Genomic DNA, 15,936 nt, shown 5'->3' with positions numbered 1-15,936 from the left:
TTTGGAGAGCTCCGGTGGCCTTAGAGGTCTGGGGTGGCTGCCCACTTGCCTGTTTGGCAAGTGACCTGTGTCTCATTTCCCCCCTCTTTAACATAAGGACAGTAATAGGATGTGACCTCACAGGGTTGTCACCAGCCCCTTCCAACAGGGCCTGTACATTATTAGGGGCCGGCATGGCCCAGAACTGTTCTGTCCCCTGGGGAGGGGTGGGGGGGGGGTAGGTAGCATTTTCTAAGCGGTTGGAGAACCCAAGACGAGAAGTCTGAGAGATGAGACCAGCATGTGTAGCCGCAAGCTAGTTCCTGGCCGCTGGCCACTTTGTATCAGATTGTCACAACAGCCCTATGAGGCTGGCACTGGGAGCTGTTTTAGGGGAAGAGCTTAAGTCACCGCCAAGGTCCCATGGGAAGTAGGTCTCAGCAGGGTGTCTGACTCCATAACTGGGGGGTGGGAGGATACTGCACAACACTGGAGTTTCCTGGGGGGCTGGGGGGGCAGGAGCTGGCTGGGCACAGGGACCTGAGCAAGCACCCTGGCCTTTGAAGGAGACCCCATGGTACCCAGTCCAGCCACCTCAGTGGAGATAGCTTGTTGCAGAGTGCTGAAAACAACCCAGCCTTTTCTCAGTCTTGCCGTCTACCAGCCAGAGTCCTGATCTCTTTGGTGGAGGAGCTTGGGGTTAGTGGTGATGGGTTGAGTCTGAGCGTTTTCTGGGTAACTGAGGGTGAACCTGTTTCCAGTTTGTTTCACTCCCTTTGGGTAACTTGTTCCAAACCCCGGGGTTGTCCCTGCTGTCTTAGGAATTTGAGGGTGCCCTGGCAGAATCTGTCAGGATCTGGATGAGGTTGTACATATGGCTGATCAGAGCTCACTCTGGAACTCAGCGGTGAGCCCAGACACCTCAGCAAGCGTCTGCTTTGGTTTCTGGTCATTTGCCTCTCAGACAAGAGACCAGCAAGGTTCCTCGTGAATTGAGAGTGTTTGGGTTGAGGACAGATGGGGCGGATTGGCCCCACGTCCTCATTATCTCAGCCCTTGTCCCTGAAGTGGGCTGGTTTGCTCTCAGAACAGCCAGTTTCCTGACCGGGGTGGGGAGCAGGGCTGACAGGTGCTGTTAACCTTTGAGATGTCTGAGGTGGGGGAAGGACAGGATGAGGCAACCCTTGGTGGCGCCTGAGTCCCGAGGAGGGAGGACCCTGGACCTACAGCAGGCGAGGCGTGGCGGTGTTTGCGTTCCAGGATCGCCAGGTTTAACTTCTCTGTCTCCCTTTGTGCCCTTTGCTTGCCCTCACCCACCTGTGTCAGGCAGCCACTTCTGCCCTGTCTCCCCTGGCTTCTCCATCTTCAGCCTTCTGGCCCTGCGGGACCACTGGGGAGGGGGCACACAGGCCTTTGCCCACGGTAGGATTTTGGCAGAGAGATGTCCTTGAAAAACATTTTTTTAAATGTTTACTTACTTTTGAAAGAGACAGAGCATGAGCGGGGGAGGGGCAGAGAGCAAGGGAGACCCAGAATCCAAAGCAGGCTCCGGGCTCTGAGCTATCAGCACAGAGCCCCACGCGGGGCTCGAACCCACGAACCGCGAGATCATGACCTGAGCTGAAGCCAGACGCTCAACCGACTGAGCCACCCAGGCGCCCCTAGAGAGATCTTCTTAAAAAAATTTTGTTTTTGATTTTTTAAAGTTTATTTTTAAAAAAGATTTTCCTTTTTATTTATTATTTTTATAAGTTTTATGTTTTTATTTTGAGAGAAAGAGCGTGAGCAGGGGAGTGGCAGAGAGAGAGAGAGAGGGAGAGAGAAAATCCCAAGCAGTTTCCGAACTATCAGTGCAGAGCCCAATGCGGGGCTCAAACTCATCAACCATGAGATCGTGACCTGAACTGAAATCAAGAGTCGGGGCCCTTGGGGCACCTGCGGGGCTCAGTTGGTTAAGGATCCAACTTCAGCTCAGGTCATGATCTCACAGCTCGTGTGTTCGAGCCCCTCATCGGGCTCTGTGCAGATGGCTCAGAGCCTGGAGCCTGCTTCAGATTCTGTGTCTCCCTCTCTCTCTGCCCCTCCCCCGCCCATGCTCTCAAAAATAAACATAATTTTTTTTTTTTTTAATTTAAAATCCTGAGCTCTGGTCACCCTGTGCCATTGAGAACCTTGGGCGTGAGAGTCATTCATGAGCCTCCAGTCTTCTAGAAGGGTCAGGTCTGTTCATTCATGACCAGGGTAATTAAATAACTCTTTGTAAGAGGCAGGGAGCTCCTTGTTAAGTGGTCTTCCCTAATGCAAGTGCAAACACAAGCAAAATCCTTTCCCTTCTCAACACCCACCCACCCCCTTCCCTTTCAAGGGTAGATTTTATGCTTTAAGGGAAATGAGGAAGGGGAGGGGGAGGTGGGGGGGAAACAACCTTAAAGGAATTTTAGGCGGATTCAGCATTTTTCTGGGGTTGCTCCAAAAATTCCCTAAACTGTAATAAAAAGAAAAAATTGTGAGCAGGCATCTGATTAGTTGGCTTTTACAACACAGCTTTTCTTTTTGGATGCTTTAAAAATGCACAAATACAGTTTTAAAACAAGCCCCTGTATAGTTTTCTGAGGAGGGAGAGAAGTTGCTGAAAATACCGGAAAAGGGTTGTAAAGCTGAGGGAAGTTAACAAGGGCCTGCGAGTCTTGCTTTTGGAGGTTAAGTATCAGCGACCGTGAGGAGAAGCCAAGTTGGGCTTCTGAGACTCTTCCTTAGTCCTTGGGAATGAGGGGGACTCCTCTATGTGAGAGCCTCCCAGACCCTCGCCGTGAGGCCTGGGAAGCCCCTCTGGGGGCGAAACGTCTGCACAGACCTTTGTGGGGAGACGCTTGTGGGCTGTGGGCCCAATTCAGGGGAACGTGCTTCTCTGAAGAGGATGCTGAACGTTTCCCAGAAATGGGCCCACATGGTGCAGATCTTGGGGGCAGGTCTCTGACTTGGCAACATGGGCTGTTGTCACGGGCCCCCAGAAGTATGATGTGTTACAAGGGGCCTTCGTGGGGGTGACGGTTTCGCTGGAGAGCGTGTTTTTGTGCCCAGAGATAGCCCAAGAGCAGTGAGGAGAAAAGGGGCATCAGGGTGCTGGGAGGCTGGGGGGTGACAGCCGGGCAGGCTGGAGGGTCAGGGCAGGGGAGGAGCCGGCGAGGGTCCTAGTGGGCTTTCAGGGGCCTTGTTCACACACAGGGACACCCATTCCCCTCTGTTTATCTGGGCTGGGCCATTAACCTCAACAGAAAAAGGCTTTTTCCAGGGATGTCTGGCAGCAAATTGCTGGGTGGACTGGCGGGCTGTACAGATGAAAGAGAAACCCGCCAGAACACTTCCCCCCTCCCCCTCTCCTCCCCCTACCCCCCACCCCCAGGGCTCTGGGCCAGTCCAGCCCAGTCCAGCCCGGCTTCCCCCGCCTCCGGAGGCTGCTGGGCAGACAGGGCCCCCCCACCCTTTACTGGTGGGCCTGGCATAGGCAACTTGATCCCAGGCCCCCACCCCACCCCACCCTGCACCTCCTCCCCCTGCCCCTCTTTTTTCCCTGCTAGCCGGTGCCAGGTTTCAGGGGGGGCCAAGATCCATGAAACAAAGTATCGGGAGGCTCCTGGAGGGTCTCCTGCACCTCCCTCCCAGTGACTCCCCCAGTCTTCTTCCCAGACCACATTTGTCGTCCTGAGTTGGGATATAATAATAAGCGAGAGCTTCCTACATTTCAAAACTCCCTCCTCCCCAAAACAGTTCGCCCCGTACCTTCCAGAAGAGGGCTTTCTCCTTCCCAGCAAACTTGCACGCCAGAGTATTCTTATTTACATGGATATTATGGGTCTTTGGTGTAGCCTTCAGAGCTGAACTCCCTCAACAAGAAAGTTCAAAGATTGCCAGCACTCACGAATTTATTAGCAGTTGATGGATACTTTGCAGAAACAAGTTAATGCCTGATGAGTCACCTCTGCTTGGAGCCCTTGTCCCTCTCTTGTTTTTCCATATGTTCCAGCGTGTATGCACGCAAGCACACGCATGCTCACATAACACTCGCACATGTGTTCACACTCATGGACACCCAGTGTCTCTCACATGCACTTGTGCTTTATAGATGCATGCATTTTGGGGGGCAGGCCAGTTTTCTGGGGCTGATTTTCAGGGGGGTGGGGGTTGAAGGAGAGGAGTGAGCCCTCAGCTTCCCCATTTTGTGTGGCTGTCTGGGTAGGCATTTGGGAAGGTCGGTTGGGGTGTCTGGAGGAGACAACCACTCAGGATGTGTGTTCGTGGCTGCCTCCGTGGGTCACGGTGCGCATTTGCACAGACTGATTCACAGAACACCTCCATGCAAGACTGCTGCTTTAAAAAAAATAAATAAATAAAATAATGGAGCCGACTGGTTCCCAGGTCCTAACATGCCTGTAAAGGTTGGAAGCAGTTATGTGTTGAGCTGCCTTGGGTTAGTTGTATATCCAGCCTGCTGGGGCAGCAGGACATGGGTCCCTGAGCCCTCCTCCACCCCTAGCTGCCATGCTATAGACTCCATCAGCACTGGCCCTAGGTTGTTCCAAAATCAAAACGGCCCAAACAAACCAAAAATCGTCTCACAGCCAACCCCCGCCTTCAGGCCCCAAACCCCCAGTGAGTGAGCAGTAAGGGCTACAGGGGAAGGCAGGAGGAGGTCTCTGCTGCCTGCCTTTCCCCATTTTTGTTAACAAATACAAGACTTCCGGTCTCCGCCCTGCCCCACAAACCACAGCGTTCCTGCAGCCCGGCCCGGCTGGGGAGATTTATGGTTCCCAGTCTGAGGCCTGCTCCGCTGGCTCCAGCTTAAGGAGGAGTTGGAATGCCAGCCGCTGGGGCCCCCTTTCCCTCCCTGTGATCCCCCCTTTAAAGACCTCCTAGCGCCTGTTCAGGAAAGTCACCTTCCCAGGATCCCCCCCCCCCCCCCCCCGCCGTCTCCTGGCTGCCTGTGGGAAGAACCAAGTCTAAGAAAGTTGGGGTGGGGCCTCTGGGGGAGGGGGCAGGGGTAGTGGGGAAAGGGGGCTGGGGCAAGGTGTCTGCATGCTTCTAGGGAGGGAGGGGAGAGAGGGGGTACAGGCAGAGAAGGGCACTTCAAGGAAGGTCAACCCATTTCAGACACATAATCTTCTGTCTGGGCTGAAGGCAGCTTCGTCAAGGTAGTCTGAGTTAACACCAGTCGGTGTGTTGTGATTTGACATTTTGACCAAATTCACCCTTTGCGTACAGAGCTGCTGCTGACACACACACTGAGAGATGGTTTTCTATTAGGAAGGTGTTTCGGCCCCAAAGCAACTCCATTTTCCATTTTTATCAGACGGCGCTCCTTTATGACTTGAGGCACTGACCTAAGCGCTGGGCAACACAGAGACCGCATAGCACATGACCCTGGAGTCTGGAGACCTGGGTTCTAGGTGTGGCTGTGTCGTCTGTGGGGCCCAAGCCAGCAAGCTTTCTGGGTCCTGGTTTTTCACCTGAGGATGACCAGGGGCTAGAGCAGCTAGCCTTCTGGGGTCCGTCCAGTTTAACGAACTGCAACTCTAGGCCATCTGGAAGCCCTTTTCTTGCCCTAAAACAGGACCAGTGAAGTTCCTAAGGGTTCCCTAGCTTCTGGGCTCGGCAGGGATGGGGCTTCCATTGGCCCCACGGGCCAACGTGATGGCGTCCTGGGTTGGGGGAGTGGAGGAAGGAGGTGCCCCAGAGAGCCCCGTGTTTAAAGGTGGGTTCTTGCACCACTGGGTCAAGATTTCTGAGCCACAGTAGGACTGCAGAGCCGGCAGCCTATCCAAGCACCAGCACCGCCTCTGTCTTAGGAGAGCTCGAGGGTGGTAACGAACTGCGGGTGTGTGCCTCTATCCTTGAGGAAAACGCCAATCCCCATCACCACCAACCGCGTCTGCCATTTTGTTTTGTAGATTCCCAACTTCTTCTGGAGCCTGGGGATCGGTCACACTGGTGCGTGGTGGCATACTGGGAGGAGAAGACGAGAGTGGGGAGGCTCTACTGTGTCCAGGAGCCCTCCCTGGACATCTTCTATGATCTACCTCAGGGGAATGGCTTTTGCCTCGGACAGCTCAATTCGGACAACAAGAGTCAGCTGGTGCAGAAAGTGCGGAGCAAAATCGGCTGTGGCATCCAGCTCACGCGGGAAGTGGATGGCGTGTGGGTGTACAACCGCAGCAGTTACCCCATCTTCATCAAGTCAGCCACACTGGACAACCCGGACTCCAGGACGCTGTTGGTGCACAAAGTGTTCCCCGGTTTCTCCATCAAGGCTTTTGACTACGAGAAAGCGTACAGCCTGCAGCGGCCCAACGACCATGAATTCATGCAGCAGCCGTGGACTGGCTTCACTGTGCAGATTAGCTTTGTGAAGGGCTGGGGCCAGTGCTACACCCGCCAGTTCATCAGCAGCTGCCCGTGCTGGCTGGAGGTCATTTTCAACAGCCGGTAGCCGCGTGGGGAGAGGACGGAGCGGGAGCCGAGCGGGCCCAGTCCAAACTACTTTGCTGCTAATACTTCCCTCCCGAGTGCTTGCTTTTCACGCAGACTCTTTCGTCGTCGTGTGTCCCCGGCCCCCGCCCCCCCACCGTTCTGGTCCTCGTTTCTGTTCTGTTTTGTTTTGTTCTTTGAGAAATAGCTTATGAAAAGAGTTGTTGGGGTTTTGGGGGGAGGGCGGGGTATGGCTGGCCGAGCACACCCCAGGATGAAAAGGGGAAGCAACAGTGAGCACCCAGCAAAACACAGTGGAAGAATGGGGAGGAGGCCCTGACTTTGGGGTCCTCATTTTCCCTCGTCAGGGCGCATGTGTGAGTGAGTGTGCGTCCGTGCGCGCGCGTGTCTTACGGTGACTGCTGAGAGGCCTGCGCCCCCAAGCTGTGTGTCGCCTGCCCTTTGGACATATGCTCAGTGGGGCAGAGGCCGTACCTGGGCAAGCTGGCAGCTGGGGTTTGGACAGCTGCCAGAAGCCAGGCTCTGCCCCTCCTCCCCGCCCCCGGGGAAGCCTCCCTGCCCCACCTCTCCCCTCCTAGGACACGGGCCTGTCTGCAGGCTTCTTAGAAGCAACCCTGCAAAGAGGCTGAACCAGAAACCAGTTGTTTCCTGCTTGTCCTAACTCCCCTCCAGCCACCCTGCTGTCCTTGTCACCTCTTTCTTTTTTGGCCATCTGCTCCTGGATATCTCTTGAGACGGGCTTCCCGAGGGCTGCCGGGGGCCACCCTGGCACAGTATTGCCCACCCAGCATCCTCCCAAACCCCTCAGCCTCTGCCCTGCCCTGGTCATATCAGGTGCGCCCACCCCCCCACCCCGCCATCCCCACCTCCAACTCCGAAAACCAGCTCAGCACTTTCCTCCCCTCTGCCGCCTGGGTGTTGAGCTCTGCTGTTAGACCAGCGAGGGGAGCCGCCCTGGGAGGGAGACTTCTCAGCAGCCCCCCTTCCCACCAAGAAGGATTCGGTCCATCATAACCCAAGGTACCACCCTGGGCTGTCACCTAACTCTTTCATTTCTTCTACAAACTCATACACTCGTATGATACGTTGACACTGCTCTTAGCTCAATGAGCATGTTTAGACTTTAACATAAGCTATTTTTCTAACTACAAAGGTTTAAATGAACAAGAGAAGCATTCTCATTGGAAATTTAGCATTGTAGTGCTTTGAGAGAGAAAGGACTCCTGGAAAAAAAAAACCTGAGATTTATTAAAGAAAAAATGTATTTTATGTTATATATAAATATATTATTACTTGTAAATATAAAGACGTTTTATAAGCATCATTATTTATGTATTGTGCAATGTGTATAAACAAGAAAAATAAAGAAAAGATGCACTTTGCTTTAATATAAATGCAAATAACAAATGCCAAATTAAAAAAAGATAAACACGAGATTGGTGTTTTTTTCTATGGGTGTTATCACCTGGCTGAATGTTTTTCTAAAGGAGTTTATGTTCCATTAAACAATTTTTAAAATGTATACTTGATTCCATGTCCTCTAGCTCCTTTTTCTTCTGCTGGGAGGGGAGTAGGGAGGGGCATCCTTTGGAATCAGGACATGGGGTCTCTTCGGCCCAGTGCTTGATTGGGGACGGGGAGGTGAGTCACCAAAGGGACCTGCAGGACACCTGCTCTTCCAGCATCTGTTACAAGGACCCCTCTTCCTGTTGGTATGCAGTGACTTTAGGGTGTAGCTGGCCAGGCATCCTCCATTTGTCACCCTTGGGGAGCCCCGAGTTGCAAAGGTGGGTGGATTTCTGCTGTTTGATCTAAACCACGGTTTGGACTCAAAGGCCTCTTGAGAAATGCTAATACATGTTCGTTTATGCTCGAGCGTTACTGCCAAATGGTCATCTGGGCCAGCTTATTCACGTGAGCTGACGGGGAGCTCACTAACTCTCAAAGCAGCGTTTTGCTTTTTATCAGCTGAAGTGAAACCTGCCCCCATTCTAGTTCTGCAACCCAGAATAAGTGTAAAATCCCGTGTCTGGAAAACACCCAAGGAGGTTTTAATTAACTCCTGGGGTGGTAGTCTGGAGGAGGGGTGGGATTGGGAGGTGTTACATTAGGGAGCCGGCAAAGCCATTTTGGTTTGCTCTAACTTGCATCAACCCGCAGGAAGCACTTTAATAATAATAATAATAGCTGTCATTTATTGGATGCCTAACCAGGTGCCGGGCACGATGCTAAGCATTCAAGGGAATTAATCCTCACTGGGACCTTCTGCAAAAATGCAGGCTTTGAGAGGTTAAGAGACTTGCCCAAGGTCGCTTAGGGAGGAAGTGCTTAGATCAGGAGGATCTGGGCTTAGTCCTTGGTCCCTGCTGAGATGTTTATTTGATAGAATCCTGTATGGTGACAGCCCCGAAACTCACAATCAGAAGGTGGGCCACCACACTGTGGCCTGGCCCCGCTGTTTGGGCAGGACCTCGGCTTCGGGAGGCAGGAGCTGCTGTGGCAGCAGCACCTGTGTGCCCTCCTGTGTTACCTGGACTTGACTTTCAGCCCCAGGAGGCTGGAATTGGGGTGGGGCGTGTGGACCCCGGCAGCCTGGCCTTCTGTGGGCAGGAAGAGAAAGGGGTGCATAGGGGAAGCCAGGTTTTCCTGGTAGCCCACCTGCCTCCCCTGGCCAGAGTGGTCATCACCCACAGGCCTTCCAAGTGCCACTGGAGGACCACACGCCAACCCACAGGCGAGCCCAGCCCCGGGCTCCCAGAGGCGGGGCTCCCAGACCAGCTGGGGTTTGGATTAGTGGAGGGAAGTGAGGGTGTCCCTGCCTGGTTCTACTCTCTTTTGTCTCAGTTCACCCCTCAAATTTGGGGGTGTCTTACAGGGTACTGCCCCCTCCCTGGGCAGCGACATCACTCTGGTGGCCTTATCCCTCTCGCCTGTAGATATCTCAGCCCCCACCAGGAACCTGGGTTTTCTCATCTCCCTAGCCCTGTCTGCCATCATGCAATAAAACAACCAAATCCTGTCCTCTCTGCCTCATTCAATCTGTAATTATAAAATGCAAACCTCTCTCCTACTTTCCCTTCTCAGACTCCACTTAGTATGATTCCTTTCAGGGCCTTGTAGCGCCTCTCGGCAGTGCTCACCTTTTAACCTCCTCACCCCGGACCCTTGGCCCCGTGCATTTGTAGTTCCTCAAACAAACCTTGCTTCTGGGCTTCCAAGCAAGTGCTTTCCATCCTCTTCGATTGGCTCTCTTCTTATCCTTCAGGATGTAGCTCAGGCCACACCTCCTCCAGGAAGCCTCTTTCCCCCCCTTTAAAAATATCTGCCCTGAAGAGACATCGGTGGTGTAGGATTCTGTCTCCCCTACTGAATCATAAGCTCTTGGTGCTCCGAAGCATCAGCTGCGGCCCCACTTAGGATCTGCTATCCTAACATTTCCTAGCACAGTGCTCAGACAGGGCTTGTCCCCTGAACTAGGAAGAGGGAGGCAGAATTGCGGGCTTAGTTTGGCCTGGGAATAAAAACAGGCAGCGTTGCTTGTGACCTGTGTGCTAGGCAGTGTTCCAAGCATTCCAAGCACACTGGGATTATCCCATATAATCCTTACAAACCTCCCTAAAAATAGATGCCATTATTAGCCCCATTCTACAGATGAAGAAACCGAGGTTCAAAGAGTTGCCCAAGTCCCCCAGCTGGTAAGCAGCAGTGTCAGATTTCATCATCTCTCTGCTGTCTAATCTCTAGGGGCATGCCTGTGTCAGGGGGTGACCGTGTTGGGCACGTTTTTTTCCCCTAAAACAAGTTCTGGTTTGAAAGGACCAAGCTGATCCGATGGCCAAACAACAGAAGCGACACCTGACGTCTGTGCCCGGTTGTAGGCACCAAGGCCTCGCCAGTGTCGTGCCCCCCCCGTGGCCCCGTGCCGCAGCAGCGAAGCAGGTGGGCCTTAGGCCGTGGGAGCCAGCGCTCCAGTGGGTGAGGGAGGCTGGTGGGGCACCCGACGCCAGCACACGCAGACCTCCTGGTGGGCCAGCGAGGCCCCATACTCAGCCTGCTTTCTGTCCAGTGTGCTTGTTGGCCGGGGCAACGGCTCGAAGCACAGCTCATGAATGAGTGAGTGCGGGGGCAGGTGGGACGGGGATCTGACATAAAAGAGGATGTGACTCACGGTCCTGGGTTTTGGAGTCACATCGACCGGGGTTTGAGTACTTACTTGGGCAAGTCACTTAACCTCTCTGAACCTCAATTTCTGAAACAAAATGGACATTATACCTGCCTCATGGGGCCAAGAGGGGGATTAGTGAGAAAATACATCTGAAGAGCTGGCCGTATGGTAATTAGGCTGAACCACGTGGGACTGCTAATATCTGACCGTTGTGACCTACGAAGATGGCAATTTCATATCGCTTCATCTGCTTGATGCTCGATTCAAGGCAGCGGCGGTTAGGGGTCTCCAACCTTCTTTTGGCTGTGGAGCTGCCGGCAGGGGCTGACGGTGACCTCCGTGTGCTGTAGTGCAAGCTGGCTGGCTGCACAACTAAGGCCAACGGCAGTGGGGGATGGTCAATGCTGGGGTGACCCCTTCCTGCTCAGAACGGCCAGCAAACCGCTGAGCCCAGGTGAGAGCAGGAGGTGAATGCCGGCAGGAGGCAGCCAGGAGGGCTGGGGTGCCCTGGCCTTGGGGAAGGGGCGTGGGCCCCCCAGCGGTGCCCGCTGAGCCACGAGCAGCCTGCACAGCCCCGGGTTTCCTGGTCAGTTTTCCCCAACCAGAAGTGCCCCCCTCTCTTTCTGAAAGCAATGATTTTCTAAAAATGGATTCCCTCCCCTCCCCCCGCTGCAATTAATCTACCGAACACAAAGTGGCCGCTGGAGGCGGCCCCTGGTGGGTTCGGACCAGTGCAAGCACTTTGATTAATTCAGGGACGATTTACTGGCTAGTGGGGGTGGGGAGGTGGGAGACCGGGGATGAAGGCTGGGTGAGAGCCGGGGGCGGGCCGGGGTGGGCTCACCGTTTGGTGCCCGTCGGAGCCACAGAGACTAGGAGAGCTGGGAGCCTCTTTCTAGAGGGTCTATGTGATGAAGATTTAAGAGCCACAGGATCTCAGCCCCAGCCCTGAGGTGGTCCCATGGACACGTGTGCCCTGGGCCAGGCTAAGCTGGTAAATAAACCCCGGGCACCTTCCTGGTGCTGCCATTTTAGTAGGATCTTCGGGGGAAGAAAAGACTAGAATTGTTTTGATCCTAAGACAAGCCCCTGTCTGTGACGTAGTAGTTTGCAAACGTGACATGAATTGTTGGGAAAAAAGACAAAAACAAAAACAAAACCAAGATGCTTTGCTCCTGGTGCTGCTCTCAGTGTGGTCCCAGGCCAGCGTGGGCACTTTGGTGGAAAAGTATGAGATGGAGTCTGTCTGCGCCTTGGATATACAGGCCCTGGAGGTAGAAATGGGACGTATCTCTTGGGGCTGCACTGAACCCAAAAGAAAATACCGGTTAATTCGTAGATAATGATATCGCGTTAGTTCTCAGCAGTGCAGAGAGCCCTTGCACACGCATTCTGCTCCTGATGCGGGATGGCGGCTTCCGCAGAGCCCCATTGGAGAAGAAGACCTGAAACACTGCTCCGGGAAGCCGACTGCGTGTAAATGTCACTTTTTGTGTGTCACCGGGCTGAGATTGGGCACTTTGCCCGTCCAGATGAATCGGTGGCCTGCTCCACGCACGCAGGTGCTCACCCAGTCTGTCGTGCCTTCTTTGTCTTTATGAAGACTGGTCTCGTACCTGCAGCGTGACTGGGGCTCCTTGAGGTCAGGCACCCGCTCTCGTACTGATTCGAATCTTTCAGAGCATGAACCAGCTCTGGGCTTATAGTAGGTGCACAGTTAATGCTCGCTATAGTTGACATGAACCGAGCTCCAGCGTGCTTTCTGAGGATGGCTGGGGTGCCCTCTGAGGGCACGGTCTCATCAAAGTGCCGCCTGGCCTGCTCCTCACCTCCTACAAGCCCCTCCCGTCTCCACAGGAGCAAGCTACCCACAGCGTTCCAGCCTAGGTCGCTGCCAGCTTAGACCCAGCCGAGACCAGGGCCCTCCTGGGCTTCTTCACTCAGCCAAGGAGAGAGAGAGAGTTCCAGAGCAGAGCCCAGGCTCAACTGAACACAGTGATTTGAATCCTCAGGTAGCATTCCCAGGATATCTTCTTGTTTTATTTTATTATTATTATTTTTTTTAATGTGTATTCATTTTTGAGAGACAGAGACAGAGCATAAGCGGGGGAGGCGCAGAGAGAGAGGGAGACACAGAATCCGAAGCGGGTTCCAGGCTCTGAGCTGTCAGCACAGAGCCTGACGCGGGGCTCGAACCCACAGACTGTGAGATCATGGCCTGAACTGGAGTCGGATGCTTAACTGACTGAGCCACCCAGGACCACCCTCCCCCCAACCCCTTATCCTCTTATCCTGCTTTATCTTTCTTCACAGCACTGTTTGACATCGTATGCATTGTATTATATGCATGTTTAACACTTTACGATATATCTGTTTATTGGTTTGGCTATTGGCTGACTCTTCGAGCAGAGACAAAGCTTCAAGATAGCAGGAACTTGGCTCTGGCCGCTGCCGCATCCCCCGGTATCTAGAACAGTGCCCAGCACACCGTGGGCACTCGACAAATATTCCTTGGTTGAATCAGTGTTGCATGACTACTTCACTTTCAACTCAAATACACGCAATTCAAGTTCCAGGCGAAACCAGTTTTCCCCAAGAAAAGCGCTTGCTTTATATTTGTGAAAAGAAAGGGTGCATTCTCGTCTTTATCCCCACTACCCCCAAGGTAAATGCAGTTTCTGAAGGCTAAGTTTGTGCCAGGCTCTCTCTGCCAGGGACTTGGTGTTGTCTCTAAGGTAAGGGTTGTTATTATCCCATTTTACAGGTGAGGAAGTGGAGGCCCAGGGAGTAGCAGAGCAGGAGCAGGTCTGCCTAATTCTACACCCCTTGAGTTGAGCCCTGAGCCCCCATAGGAGGCCACTGTTTTGAAAGTGCAGTTTTCACGGTTTCTTTCCTCCAAGCGAAGATATGTCCCACTGAGGCAGCTTGAGACTCTAGGGGTATCCCTGCCAGGAGGCTGGCTCCGTGGCCAGGCTGTCCTGTGCCATCAGGGTCTGGAATCTTTGCTGCATCTGGGCTTTGCGTCATCAGCACCAGATCTTTTAATGACACACTGCAGCCAGGGAAATTACAGTGCTCGGGAGACTTGTCCCAGAGGCCCAGCCCAGGGTAATTCCAGAGCAGGAGAGGATGCTGGGAATAACAAGAAAGACAGGGTCAGGCTGCCAGCCTTAGGTAATGGAATGGTGTGTGCCAGTAATGGGGAATGTGGGATGGGTAATTTTACTTGATTTATGCAGACTTTTGTTTCCAGATTTTAAAAACACTGAAAACCCCAAAATGAAAAGTCAAAACCACCCTCAATGTCATCATTTGAAGCTCCACCTTCCAGGGGCGCCTGCATGGCTCAGTTGATTAAGGGTCCAACTTCGGCTCAGGTCACGATCTCACAGTTTGTGAGTTCGAGCCCCACATCGGGCTCTCAGCAATCAGCACAGAGCCCTCTTTGGATCCTCTGTCTCCTCTCTTCCCCTCCCTCCCTCCCTCTCTCTCTCTCTCAGAAAAGAAATAAACATTAAAAAAATATAAAGTTATGCTTTCAGAGCCACTCCTGGAGGCTATGGAGGCTTTAATGCATCCCCTTTCTAAACTTGGCCTCTGATTCTACATACACACATATACAATTTTCATGAATGAAGCCATGTTACACATTTTGGCTTGCTACCTGTCTGTGTCACTTAATAACACATCCCACATATTTCTGTAGGCCATTCATTTTCACGTCTAGTATTGGAGCTGAGTTTAAAAGATGCTGGTATTCACTGAAAAGATACACCACTTGATACTGAATGGGAGTGACGGTGTGGGACAACGGGAACCCTCTTGTGAGGACGGTGCGGGTATAAAATGGTTTAGTACTTTTTGCAAACTGGCCATATCCACTAGAGCTAAAGATAACCATGCCTGTATCAGAAATGCACACATATATTCACTAAAAGTTGTGTTCAAGAACAGGCACAGTAGCACTCTCTTCAAGTAGCCTAAACAACGGAAACATTGTCCATCAGAACAGAATGGACTTTTTTTTTTTTTAATGTGGTAGGGTGCCTGGGTGGCTTAGTTGGTTGAGCGTCTGACTCTTGGTTTCGGCTTGGGTCGTGGTCTCACGGCTTGTGGGTTCGAGCCCCGCATCGGGCTCTGTGCTGACGGTGTGGAGTCTGCTTGGGATCCTCTCTCTCTGCCCCTCCCCTGCTCGTTTGCTCTCTCTCTCTCTCAAAATAAATAAATAAACTTCAAAAAATGTTTCTTTAAAAATTAAAAAAAAATTTTACAGAAAAAAATTAAAAATGTTTAATTATTTAATTAAATTATTTAATTTTTTAATTAAAATTAAAAATTTTTTAATTTTTAAAAATTAAAAAAAAAACCCACATGGTTAATTTCTACAGTGGACATCACACAGCAGTGGGAACAATGACCTGAGCCGAAGTCCGATGCTCAACTGACTGAGCCCCCCAGGCGCCCCTGTAGGTGTTTTTTTGTATCCTATGTGCATCCTGGAGGCTCACATACATACAGTAAGCACCCTGCCTATAATATCCTGCCAGCTTTTGCTTAATTTTGGTTGTTCAGTTTGTACATTTGAGGACCCACTACATGCTAGACCCTGTTGGGCGCTGAGGTAGAACAAGAGAGTAACATACAATCTCTGTCCAAGCAGGTTCATAATTGGGTGCTTATCCAAACCAATATTCATTGTTTATATATTTTATTTTGGGGGTGCTCAAAATAGGTAAATGTATAAATACAATTGTGTTTGTTTTGCTCTTTACTTTGATCTCTCTCTTTTTTTAACTAATGAATTAATTGAGAGAGAGAGAGAGCACGAGCAAGCAAGGGAGGGGGCAGGGAGAGAGGGAGAGAGAGAGAATCCCAAGCAGGCTCCATGCTGACAGCACAGAACCTGATGCAGGGCTCGAACTCATGAAACACGAGATCATGACCTGAGCTGAAACCAAGAGTTGGACAGTAAACCAACTGAGCCACCCAGGCACCCTTATTTTGATCTCTTTAGCAACCTATGTTCACTATTTTAAAATCAGAGACTAAATAAATAAGAAGGAAAAAGAATTTTTTAAAAAATCACATCTGGTCCCACAATCGCAGAGTACCTGCTAACATTAGAGCACAACCCTTTAAGATTTCTAAAAAATACGTTCTTTTAAAAAAAAATCTGTTTTAATGTTTATTTATTTTTGAGAGAAAGAGAGAGCGCTGAAGGCAGATGCTTAACCGACTGAGCCACCCAGGCACCCCTAAAAAGTACATTCTAATGTGCCCACCGTGTAGGAGATGCTCAAAGAAAATCT

General features: G+C 51.9%; 1 protein-coding gene across 2 annotated transcripts in view; it reads left to right on the top strand.

Annotated features, from left to right (window-relative positions):
* SMAD7 (SMAD family member 7) overlaps positions 1 to 7,984 on the top strand; it is a 29,503-nt gene extending 21,519 nt beyond the window's left edge. For both annotated transcript variants that reach the window (XM_027055347.2, XM_027055350.2), the window contains exon 4: positions 5,925 to 7,984. In XM_027055347.2, coding sequence (XP_026911148.1) covers positions 5,925 to 6,463 — 539 coding nt within the window. In that variant the 3' untranslated portion in view covers positions 6,464 to 7,984. The remainder of the gene's footprint in view (positions 1 to 5,924) is intronic.
* Positions 7,985 to 15,936: the final 7,952 nt, after the last annotated feature.

Source organism: Acinonyx jubatus, chromosome D3, assembly GCF_027475565.1.
Source record: "Acinonyx jubatus isolate Ajub_Pintada_27869175 chromosome D3, VMU_Ajub_asm_v1.0, whole genome shotgun sequence".
Lineage (NCBI taxonomy): Eukaryota > Metazoa > Chordata > Mammalia > Carnivora > Felidae > Acinonyx > Acinonyx jubatus.
This window is presented reverse-complemented; position numbering and strand designations above follow the sequence as displayed.